General features: G+C 37.3%; 1 protein-coding gene across 1 annotated transcript in view; it reads left to right on the top strand.

Moving 5' to 3' along the window:
* Ddx10 (DEAD-box helicase 10) overlaps positions 1-12788 on the top strand; it is a 152531-nt gene that overhangs the window by 15238 nt on the left and 124505 nt on the right. The window contains exons 7-9 of the mRNA XM_005069535.4: positions 4612-4738; positions 7596-7758; positions 9742-9826. Of these exons, the coding sequence (XP_005069592.1) occupies positions 4612-4738; positions 7596-7758; positions 9742-9826 (375 nt within the window). The remainder of the gene's footprint in view (positions 1-4611; positions 4739-7595; positions 7759-9741; positions 9827-12788) is intronic.

Below are 12788 nucleotides of genomic sequence, written 5' to 3'. Positions count from 1 at the left end.
TCGCCACTGCCCGGTGACCCAGGGTTTTTTAAAAAATACTTTTAATGTAGCTCCTAAGCACATGGGTTAATAGGGAGATTCCCAGTGTAATCATAAGGAATGCTAAGATAGGGATATAGGCTTCCAAGGGAGAGTCATATCTTACTGTCAGTAGACTGTCTATATGTATCTGTGGTTTTCTAGGATACATTGTTCAGTGTAATTTACACTAAGGTTTAAAGGATGAGTGTTTTTTTGTTTTTGATTTTTTTGAGACTCACTGATTTTTTTTTTAAAACAAAATTGTTATGTGAATTTGTTAAGAATATATTGTTTAAATCTAGGCATGAGAGGAGTGCTGTGTGTGTGTGTGTGTGTGTGTGTGTGTGTGTGTGTGTGTGTGTGTGTGTGTGTGTATCCTTGCAAGTGCCATGGGTGGCAGGGAAATGAACTACACCAGGCAAGAAGGAAAAATTGGTGTTGATTTTTGATTTCCTAGAGAATCTGACACCAGGCAGTTTATTTTAACACGGTACAATTTTTTTGGAAAAAAATCTTCCTGGTATAACACAATTCCTGGAGTACAAAGGAGGCATAATTACGTTGAAGCTCAACTTAAAGTACATGTGACCATGAAGCTGGGTTCTGTAGCTTAGGGGCGTAGGATCTGGTATAGTGTCTTACTGAGATAATATAGAGGTCAGGCTAAAATGTATGTGACATCTCCCCTAAGGGTCCTATTGATTGAGAAATAAAGATAAAAATAATGGTCTAGGGGGTGTGAGTCTAGGGTATACATTCTGGGAGATTTGGCTCTACAGATAGCAAAGGTCACCAGTTGATTAACAACATCTACTTCCCAGCCTTTATGGGTAGAAAACACGTATTCATTTCCTCCTTTGAAGGGACAACCCTGCATGATTAACTTTCCTGGTTTCCCTGGTGATCTGTAGGTACAAGGACTTTTGTGCTCCCAACAGAATGCTAAGAAATATTCCTAGTTACAGACCATTTGGCTCTAAATTATCCCCCCTCTTTATTTGTGTATATATGCATGTGTGTCTTTGTGTAGGTGTATGGATGCCATGGTGTGCATGTGGAGATCAGAGGATAATCTTTGTTGTACCCTGTTTGTGATTGTTTTGGTACATAGACCTGGCTATTTGACTATCTTTGCTTTCCATCTTGTGGTAGGAGAAGCACTAGGGTTACAGATGCTCTTCTGGTTATGTTGGTTCTGGGGTTTGAGCTCAAGTTCTCATGCATGCACTATGAATGAGAATCTTAGTTATTGAGCCATCTCCCAGTCCTGAGTTATCTCCTGTAAAACGTTTATCATTTTAGTTCTACATAATAATAATAATAATAATAATTATTATTATTTTTGACAAGATCCGTAATAATAATAATTATTTCTGACAAGATAACTTTAAGAAATATGTATTGTTCAGTAGGCTTTATAAGTGGTGTGTGAAGGTTTTAATATTTGTACTGCTGAGGATTGAACCCAGGGCCTTGTGTGTGCTCTGAAAGTGTTCTTTCACTGAGCTACACCCCAGTCCTGACAACTTTTTACTGCTGAAATTACTTTATTATCTCAGCATAACACTTTATATCTATTTACTTATTTTACAGCATCTTGATTGCTTCTAAGTTGTGGTTGGGAATAAAATTGTTAAATATCTGGTGCAGGGTTTTTTTTTGTGTAAACTGAATATTCTGTTCTTTTGGGCAAATGTCAAAGAGTATGATTGCTGGACTAGATGACAAGAATGGTTTGGGAAGAAAACTATCTTAAAGTAGCTGTATCATTTCTCAAAATCTGGTATTGGAGGCTCTTAAGTATATAGTGGAGTGTATAGTGGAATCTTTGAATTTTTCTCATAAGCATAAGTGGGGGGGCATCCTTTTTTTGCTTATTTTGTTAATTTATTTTTTACTTTAAATTCCCAGTACCTCCTCCCACTTCCCCCTCCTACCTCCTATTTGCTCCTCGGAGAAGGTAAGGCCATCATCTCCTTGAGGCAGGACCAAGGGACCTCTCCACCCCCCACACCCTGTGTCTAGGCTGAGCAAGGTGTCTCTCCATATAGAATGGGCTCTGAAACAGAAATATTAAACTACACAAATTTAGGGATGTTCTATGATATTTATTGTAAGAGAAATCACTTATGTGAAAAGTCAAGAAAGCTGAGAACCAAAGGTCTCTACACTGCTCTCCAGGTCGAAATGGAAACCCAAAGAGAGAGTCTCCTTCCTCTCGCTCTATTTACCCGTATGTTGCACGTACCTGTGAACACACCCACATGGTAGTGGTCAGCGCTTACGTATACATAAAATCACTCCCTACAGGATTCCACTAAGTCAGTTTGGGCATTACAGATAGATCTTGGGCTCACTGCCAGTGGCCTCATTTATTATCCCATCTACACCATTGTCACCTCTATTAAGGGAGTCTAGTTCTATCTTCTGCAGGTTCTCCATTTGTTAGGCCTGAGTTAGTGCTTGCTTGGGTCACCATGTGGGTTTCCCCATCATGGTCTTGACTCCTTTGTTCATATTGCCGCTCCTCCCTCACTTTGATTGTACTCCAGGAGCTTGGCCCATTGATTAGTTGTGGGTTTCTGCATCTGTTTACATCTGTTTCTGGAAGAGGGTTCTAACTTCTCTGATATTGTGGATTGTAGGCTGGGTATATTTTGCTTTATGTCTAGTATCTACTTATGAGTGAGTACATCCTGTATTTGTCTTTCTGGTTTTGGGTTACCTTACTCAGGATGTATTTTTCTAGTTCTGTCCATTTGCCTGCGACATTGTCATTGTTTCTTACCTCTGAGTAGTACTCCATTGTGTAAATATACTACATTTTCTTTATCCATTCTTCAGTTGGGGGGCATCTCGGTTGTTTCCAAGATCTGGCTATTACAACCAATGATGCTATGATGTAGTTGAGCAAATGACCTTGTGGTGTGAATGTACCTTCTTTGGGTATATACCCAAAAATGGTATTGCAGGGTCTTGATGTAGGTTGATCCCTAATTTTCTGAGAAATTGCCATACTGATTTCCACAGCGGCTATACACGTTTCCGCTTCCACCTGCAATGGAGGAGTATTCCCCTTTACTCCACATCCTCTCCAGCATAAGCTGTCATTAGTGTTTTTGATTTTAGCCATTCTGATTGGTGTAAGATGGAATGTCAGAGTGGTTTTGATTTGCATTTCCCTGATGACTAAGGATGTTGAACATTTCCTTAAGTGTCTTTCCACCATTTGAGATTTTGTTGAGAATTCTCTTTTTAGTTCTGTACCCCATTTTTTAATTGGATTATTTGGTAGTTTGATGCCTAGTTTCTTGAATTTTTTTTTGTGTATTTTGGAGATCAGCTCTCTGTCAGATGCGGGGTTGGTGAAAAATCTTCCCATTGTGTAGGGAGTCACTTTGTCTTGTTGACTGTGTTCTTTGCTTTACAGAAGCTTCTCAATTTCAGGAGGTCCCATTTATTAATTGTTGCTCTCAGTGTCTATGCTATTGATGTTTTATTTAGGAAGTGTTCTATGCCTATGCATTCAAGTGTATTTACCACTTTCTCTTCTATGAGGTTCAGTGTGGATGGATTTATATTGAGGTCTTTGATCCATTTGTACTTGAGTTTTGTGCATGGCGATAGATATGTTTCTATTTGCATTCTTCTACATGTTGACAACCAGCTATCTCAGCACCATTTTTTATTTTGATTTTATTTATTTATTTTGGTTTTTTCGAGACAGTGTTTCTCTGTATTGCTTTAGAGTCTGTCCTGGAACTCGCTCTATAGACTAGGCTGTCCTTGAACTCATAGAGATCCGACTGCCTCTGCCACCCAAGTGCTGGGATTAAAGGCGTGCGCCACCACCACCCGGCCTACAATATACTCTCTAAAAATGTCGCTTATTCATAATTTCACATGTATGTATACATATATACATGTAATAAACAGTCATTACATTTCCATTACTCTCTCTTACGTCCTTTCTTCCCCCATTGAACCTCTCCTTCCTAATATGTCTGTCTCCTACTTCCATGTCTACAATATATTCTTTATACCTGCTATATGTGATCTTACTATCTACCAATGATGATCCATTTACTAGCCATTTCTTCATACTTTTGTATATTAACCCATTTTAATATTGGATGCCCATAAATGCTTCATCATACATGATTACTAATGTGAGTTCAATATTGATATATTTTCTTCTTTGTCACATTTACTATGAAACATGCATATGTTAAGTTTAAATTGCTTAGATGAATGTTTTTATTTCTCTGATCTCTAACCCAATAAATGATGTAGACATTAGTCATCAGGTCCACAGTTTTCCTATGCTGCTTCTCATAGGTGATGGTTTTCGTCTTCTTTCTGTGGTTGACTCTTGGTTTTGTACTTCTCTGTTCATATCTTTTCATGCAACCTCTGAATATATTTAGCCATGGTAAATTTCTTTTATAGAGAACAATAGAGAAAAAAGTGTTTGTATGACAGAAATTGGGAGAATGGACCACTGGTAAATTTATTTTTGTTTTTTTAGTGTTGATTTCAAAGCAGAAATATGACATTGTTAAAAGAATTTGTTTTTCTTGGTTCTACAAGCACCCCTGCTACATTGGAACAGAACTATATAGTTTGTGAGCTGCACCAAAAAATCAGTGTGCTGTTTTCCTTTTTGAGAAGCCACCTAAAGAAGAAGAGTATTGTGTTTTTCTCCAGTTGCAAAGAGGTATTGACTCTTTAATTTTTCCTTTTGAATGTGTTTGCATTAGATCACCATCCTTGAGCTGTCCATAATTCAGTTAGACAAATCATTACTCTGTATGCTATGCAATGCTAGGAGACAGATCTGTAAAGATCGAAAATCTTGTGTTTTTGTTTTTTGGTTTTTGAGGCAGGGTTTCTCTGCATAGCCTGTCCTGGAACTAGCTCTTGTAGACCAGGCGGGTCTCATTCACAGAGATCCACCTGCCTCTGCTTTCTGAGTGCTGGAATTAAAGGCATGCACCACCACCGCCCAGCCTGTGTTGTTATTGGAAAAAAATCATGAATGAGACTTCAAGCCCATTGAAAGCAGGCACTTGGCTGTCTCTTCTTTAGTACTGTTTTAGATGTTAATAATTCTGGGAACATAGTAGTCTCCATCAGAAGTACCCACAGAAGGAACTTAGCTAGGCTAAGTTGAGGCTTTTATAATGTAGTAGTTCTTCTTACCTCTAGGAGCATGGAACTGAATATTCTTTTTTCCCTATGCCCCAAATCTTTGTTCATGGTCATCTCTTTTTGTAGTGCTTGCACTACATACCTTTGCCTGCCTCTGGGTAAATAGTTGGTGCTTTTTAAGGCATATTTGAATTGTTATACCTGAAAGTCCTTTTTAGGATCTTTTTGGGATCAATCCTTTTAAAAAATCTTTCTGCAATATCTTGTCTATGCCCTATCTTAAAATTTTGACTTCATACCCATTCACTTGTATTCTACCTTACTGACTGATCTATTTTAACTACTTTTGCTGGGTTTTTCCTCTGTTTGACTACTGGAACTTTTGAGTACTTCTCTGCCTCCATTTCTTAATATGCTTTGTGGGTAACTTCCTGACTTTCATGGTGTGAATGCAGTCTGTATACTGTCAACTGCAGAATCACCATCTCAAGTCCTGATTTCTTTCCCGAGCTCTCCTTCGACTGCTGAGAATATCTAGTTGTATATAGAGGCCTCTGAAAAAAATGTAAGAGTTGCTGTTCCCAGATTTGCTTCCCCAAACTTGTCTCCATTTTTATAATCCTTAATTCTGGTCTTTTCATCCATAGTGGTGCTATTGGTAATTTGTTAGCTTTATACCTTTTCATCATCTCCAGTACAGTTTGGACCATGCTTAACTTTCTGTTTGCCTCCCATTTGATCTTCCCATTCTTTTAGATTTTCTGCTTTAGCTAGAGTGGTTTTTGGGAAGTGGCCACTAGAATGTGCCGCTGATTTGCCTAAAACCCTCTAATGACTTTCTGTGAGTTAGAGAAGTCCATGCTTAGATTCCATAAGGTCACACTTACCTTCAGCTTCAGCTGATTTCTTAAAGAATAGGAATCAAAGCCCATTTTTGATTCAAGAGAGTCAGATTGCAGAAAGTTTTCTTAAAGTCATTTAACTGAATTTCTGTATGTGATTTTCATAAAACTAACTTGCCTAGGTGCATCTGTGGCCTGCAGATCCTCCTTTACCATCTCCTTTTTTGTAGTGTCTTCTTCATGTATCTTTATAGTAAAAAGGCATGAGTCCAATATTCTTGATTTTATTGGCATAAATGTGCTAGAATCAGAGCTTCTCTTGGCTCTAGACTATTAAAGAGCATAGAAGTAATAAAACAGCAATCCTTGGTCCAAAAAGGAAGGTGACACATAATTCCCTTCACAAGTAATGCATGCAGTTTATATGTTTAGAGGCAGACCTGTGTTCTTATATAGAATTTTGCTGTTGGTAAAGCAGAAACACTTAGGACTAGTAACAAGTTGTGCAATTCAGGCTTCATCTTTTATTGTGATTTTGTCATTTCAGAGTTCAAAAAGTTTTCTTTGAATCCATTTTTTAAAAATTTATGTATACAAATTTTCTTAATATGTGTTAGAAATGACGTTGAATTCTGCCTCAGTCTAACAGTATCCAGTTAGTAGTAAGTACATATTAAAGAAATAAAGCTAAGACAACAGTTAACTCCTTTAGGCCTATACATTGAAATACATTTATAATAAAATTTTATTTATGTCTAAGTTTTTAAGTCCTATCTTTTCAGGAAGGGGGTACAGCTAAGTGCTCACTCAGAGGAGAAGGTTAACACAGCCTATTGGTTTAGGAAGTAAATACACAACCTAAGGACATTTTGTTGTAGAAATTTATGAATTACAACTTGAGTAATAAGACTTTTGGGCCAGACTGTGGTGGTGCACGCCTTTAATCCCAGCACTCGGGAGGCAGAGGCAGGTGGATCTCTGTGAGTATGAGGGCAGCCTGGTCTACAAGGGCTAGTTCCAGGACAGCTAGGGCTATATAGAAAAACCCTGTCTTGAAGAAACAAACAAGCAAAAAAAAAAAAAAACAACAAAACAAAACAAAACAAAAACAAAAACAAAAGAAAAGAAAGGGACAGAAAAACCCAAAAACCCAAAAGAAAAAGACTTTCAGGCTTAAAACATAAGCTGCAGTTCTGCTGTGAAGGTCAAGAGATAGCAATGAAGTTGCAGGAGTTCTTCACGTGTTTCTCTTAAGTGTCTCCTGGGTATCCATATGATAGAGTGTCTTCTTTAAATACAGTTTTACAGAAGTCATGTTCTCACAGCTTTTCAAAACTGGAAGCAATTTAGGTGACTTAGAAATGTAAGAGCAATTTTTTCCTTTTTTTTTTCCAAATTTCATCTATAGTAATTGAGATTTTTAAAAGTTTGTTTGAAATAAAAATTCTTTTAGAAAATATATAAGCAAAAATGTTTCAAGACTTTAAATCTAGACGAGATTTCTTTTAAAAAACTGTCAGTTGGTGAAATTCGTACTTCATTCTGAAGAGGTGCCAGACTTACCCTTCTGCTTGTGCCCAGGTTCAGTACCTGTACAGGGTTTTCTGCCGGCTGCGCCCAGGTATCTCTATCCTTGCTCTCCATGGCCGGCAACAGCAGATGAGAAGAATGGAAGTCTACAATGAATTTGTCCGAAAAAGGGCTGCAGTGCTGTTTGCTACTGATATTGCAGCCAGGGGATTGGGTAAGTAAACTTCCTGGAGTACCATTGCTGTGGTCATGACAAATATATTTACTTATAGGGTGTTTTTCTGGAATTCTCAGAGTCTCAGATCTTGTGAGAGAAACATTAGTAAATTGGTAAGTTGATGAACATGAGAGATGACAGTGAAACTTTGTGTAGTATTTACATCTCTTGTGAGCTTGGTTATGTTTCATGATAATTAAATCATAACCCTGAGGAACCTCTATAGTCATCAAAGGAAGAGTTTAAAGATTAAAAAAAATCTTATAACTTTGAAGACTGAAATTGTTAACTTAATTAATAAGAAAAATCAGTGAAATCTCCTTTTTGACCAGCCATTCTTATTTTAATGTCACTATTTTTAACATACTTTAATTTTATTTTCAAAAAGGTACTGTGGTGACAAGCATCTTGTAGCTTTGCGGGATAGGATGAGGTGGGGTGACTAGAGAGCTGGTAACTTGAATTCTTCAGTCACTTACTGTGTAATTAATTATAGTATATTTAAAACATAAATCAACAGTAGATAAACATATTACCCTACTTTAGCAATTACTTTCTTTTGAGATAGGGTCTGACTGTGTAGTTCTAGCTGGTCTGGAACTAGCTTTGTAGACTAGTGTGGCCCAAAGTTACAAATGCTTGGGATTGGAGGTGTATATAACCACTTACAGCTGAAAATTTTTTTTAAGTGATTCTCTTTGTGATCTTGGCCCTGTAGAGTGATCATCTCCTCTTCCTCTTCCTTCTTTTATTATTTATTTGTTCATTTATTTATTTATTTATTTTTTAGTTAAAAATTATTTACTTATTTTACCAGGCTGTGGTGATACATGCCATTAATCCTAGCACTCGGGAAGGAGAGACAGGCTGATCTCTGAGTTCAAGGTTGCCTGATCTACAGAGCCAGGGTTACACAGAGAAATCCTGTCTCAAAAACCAAAATAACAAACAAAAAAAATCAGACAAAAATTATTTTACTTATTATCATTAGAAATCCTTGAAGCAAACCCTGTAAGTGATTAGAATTGAGAGTAGACTTCTTTGAAAATGAATAAAGCTTGTAGTATCCAGAAATAAAGGGTATATAATTGCATATCAGTTTATTTAGAGGTAGGACTAGCAAGAAAACTAAAGCTTTATGTAAATTAAAAAATATTTAATAATTTTAAATTCTTATTTTTATGTGTCTGTGTAACCATGTATATGTTGTGGGTGTGCAAAGTGTGTGGAGGCTAGAGGTAATTTCTAAGGTTTTCTAAGCTTTCTACTTTAGCTTTTGATATCTAGTATCTCACAGAATTTGGAGTTCATAGAATCTGTTAAGTCAGATAACTGTCAAGCCCTAAATATTTTCTTATCCCCGCTTTCCAAGCTGTAGCTACGAGGAAAGTGCTTCTATGCCTGACTTAAAACATGATTTATATTTGAGTCCTGGGGATTCAAATTCAGATCCTCATACTTGTGTGACAGGTACTTTACCAAAATGAGCCATCTCCTCTGACCCAGAAACCAGTTTACTGGGACCTTATGAAGAGTGTTGCTTTAAGGTAATTAAACAAACATCAGGGTGCTTCATTGTTGTCACAATGCAACTGGTTCTTCTGTTTCAGAAAGAAGCAATCTAATTTTAATTCACTTTGTTAAAATAGAGAAATATTTAAAATTTCTTGGTTAATACAACTGATTTTATTTTATTTATTTATTTTTTTTTTACGAGACAGGGTTTCTCTGTATTGTTTTAGAGGCTGTCGGTCTAGCCCAGCCTCGAACTCACAGAGATCCGCCTGCCTCTGTCTCCCAAGTGCTGGGATTAAAGGCGTGCGCCACCACCGCCCGGCGCCCTGATTTTATTTTTAATAAAGTTTTGTTAGGGAGATGTGATAGAAAGTTTTGGCATATGATACTGTAAAATAACAGTAGTACAGCAGTCTAGATAGATATTGAAATTGTTTTTTTTCCCTTATTATTTCTTGTGTGTAGATTTTCCAGCTGTGAATTGGGTTCTTCAGTTTGATTGTCCAGAGGATGCTAACACATATATTCACAGAGCTGGTAGAACTGCCAGGTAGGTGGGCTGGCCCATTTCTTTGCTTTTGTATTGTTTAATAACAAAGCTTGCTTCTGCTCTAGCTGTAGGTAAACAAAGAATGGAACAATTAGGTATGTGAGTGCTAGTGTTTTGTTGTGAGTTAGTAACTTCCTGATAGGGCTAGGGAGATGGCTTGGTGGATTAAAGTGCTTGCCATATAAGCCTAACAATCTGACTTTGACCCCTGGAGCTCACTTAAAGGCCTAATATAGGGGTACTTACCTCTGTATTCCTATGGTAAGATGGCTAGCTGGTTTGTTCAGATGCTTGGACTCTTAGCCTAGAGTAACCCTGTATTAGCAGAAGCAAGAGAGCCTTCTTTAGCAGGTAGAAGGTGAGAACCACCTCCAAAAAGTTGTCTTCTGACCTCTACAAAGACTATGGCTTGCTCACTCTCTTTCTCACACATGCATGCACAATAAACAGTAAAAAAAAAAAAACCCAAAAAACTATAGCCTGAAGGCTGTTGTAGTTGAGAATAGTCCATGAAGTTTTGTATTTTGTTTTAATTTATCCTTCTAAATTTTTCTAAGAACCACTTACTGACCGACATCTCATTGAATCATCATGACCTCTCTATTTTCATATGAAGAAATCCAGTTTTTAAGCAGCAATACAATGTGTTTGAAAATACAAAGAGCCAAGATTTGAGCCAGGCAGTCTGACTTCTCTAGCCTAGGCCTTTTAATTTCTGTGGTATAGGGTTTAGTAAGGGACAGGTTTGGTAGGAGTCATATATTTCTTTTTCTAAGTGAGAGCAAAAGCACTGGTGAAGGTCTCTCCCAGTGACTTTTTTCATTTGTTTGTTTCTCTGTTTTTTTATATTTCAAGTTAAAGCATCTTAGACTGGCTAATGAGCTGTGGGAAAATGTCTAGAACATAAAGCAAAGTCACAGCTAAATTACAAATGGCTCTAAAAGACTGAAAAGTGTTATGTAATGTGTTAGTACTATTGAGATTACAGTGAAATTTGTAAAATTGAGAGCTGAAATCTGGATGTGATGGCTCTCAGCTGAGATTGGAGGGCTGAGGTAGATGGAACTTAAAGTTCAAGGCTTGCCTGGGCTTCAGACTAAGTTTAAGGCAAGCCTAAGCAGTTTAGGCCTTGCTTTAAAAAGAAGCTAAAAGAGGACTGACAATATAGTTTAGTGGAAGAATTCTCATCCTAGCATGTGAGGTCTGTAGTGCCTGCCCTGCATATATGAGGACCTGAGTTTGAATCTCTGGTACCCATGTACAAACACTTGGGAAGTGATATGCATCTGCATTCTACGACTGTTGGATAGAGATAGGTAGATCCCTGGAACTCAGTGGCCAGCTAGCCTAGCTGAGTAGCTGAGTTCCAGGTTCAGTGAGAGATGGTCTCAAAAAATGAGACGAAGAGCAAATGGGGACGACACTAACAGTTATCTCTGGCCTTCACGTGCATACACTCACATGAACATGCAACATAGAATAGCAAAAAATGAAAAAAAGATGAATAACATTTAAATAAAATTGTTGTAATAGGATATTTATAATAGGAGTTGTAAGTAACATAAATGTTGGTTGTAATAAAGTCATGTTTATGATTAGCTGTAGTTGAACAATTTCTTTGGTTTACATTTTCTTACTGTTTTCCTTGCCATCAAAATGGTGTAATTTGGTACTTTCATGCAGTTTGGTGTTGATCTAACTGGATAGTATCTGCTTGATTTCAAGGCTTTCCCCAGGGATGATAGGATCTTCAGGCCTGAGGGCCAAAGACTTCTCCCTGGCTGGCTTTGTCTTTCTACCTCATCAGTGCCCGCTCCTTCTCCTCCTTCCTTCTTCCCCTGAGCCTCTCCTCTTTCTTGCTCTCCCTTTCCTTCCTCCCATCTTTCCTTCTTGCAAACTTCCTTCCTCTTTCTTTGCAAACTTTCCCTTCTTTTCTTCCCTTTCACATTCAGTTTTTAGCTAACTTTGAAGAAAATAACAGATATTTTTATATGTAGAGACAGGTTTTCTCAGCTGAAGTAAAAAAAAGTTTTTCATGTTTTTCTACAGCATAATAAGAAATAGAGCGTCTCCTTTCCTGTTTTCTAATTTTCATAGACTGTTAAGAATGTCTAAGTGTTTCTGACTGATCTGAATTTGCATCATGGGTCACCATCAAATATGACTGTAGTAAAAATATACACAAATGTTTCTTTTAAGAATAAAAGAAGGAAGACTACTGTAATGGTAGGCATATTTTAATGTGGATTGATATGCTAGAAGGTACAAAAATAAATCTCTGGATTGGAATTAATATATTTTAAACAAGAGGTAAGAGTTGAGACTGAGTTCTGTAGAACAGAACTAGCCTCTAAAATTTGTTTTCTGAGAGCTAAGAAAAATGGGACACAAAACTGTTCTGTTTTTAATTACTAGTGTTGTATGTGTATGTGTGTAAGTGTATGATGTATGTGTGAGTACACATGACATGCCTGTGGAGATCAGAGGACAACTTTGGGGGGGGTCAGTTTTCCTTTTCTGTTTTCGATTGGGTTCCAGGGCTTGAACTCAGGTTTCTAGGGTTTGGTGGCAGGCGCCTTTACCCACTAAACCATCTCACCAGTTTTCAGTTTCTTAAGAAGGTGTACCTTAATATTATGGGTTCACATTTGAATTATTTTTCATGGAGAGAGTTTTTGGAAGCTGGTGGGTAATAAAACCCTTCCCCCAATGACTTAGTTCCCTTTAGTAAGCATGTAGTTCATAAAAATTGGTGCATGCACCCATGCACATTTGCATTTTTGTGGTTCTGTATGTCTTTAGATAGGAATGGTTGTATATGGTATCTTTCAAAAATACTAGCCCAGAGGATGACTTACAGGCCTTTCACCTGTGCCAGTTGTGTGATGTGGTAAGTATGCACTGATTCTTTCATAGAATTTAGCAGCATTTTGAAATCTCTCCATATGAGATTAATGAACAG

The sequence above is a fragment of the Mesocricetus auratus genome, unplaced genomic scaffold (assembly GCF_017639785.1).
Source record: "Mesocricetus auratus isolate SY011 unplaced genomic scaffold, BCM_Maur_2.0 Super-Scaffold_100022, whole genome shotgun sequence".
NCBI classification, from domain to species: Eukaryota; Metazoa; Chordata; class Mammalia; order Rodentia; family Cricetidae; genus Mesocricetus; species Mesocricetus auratus.
Note: the sequence above shows the minus strand (reverse complement) of the source record. Positions and strands in the feature narration are given on the sequence as shown.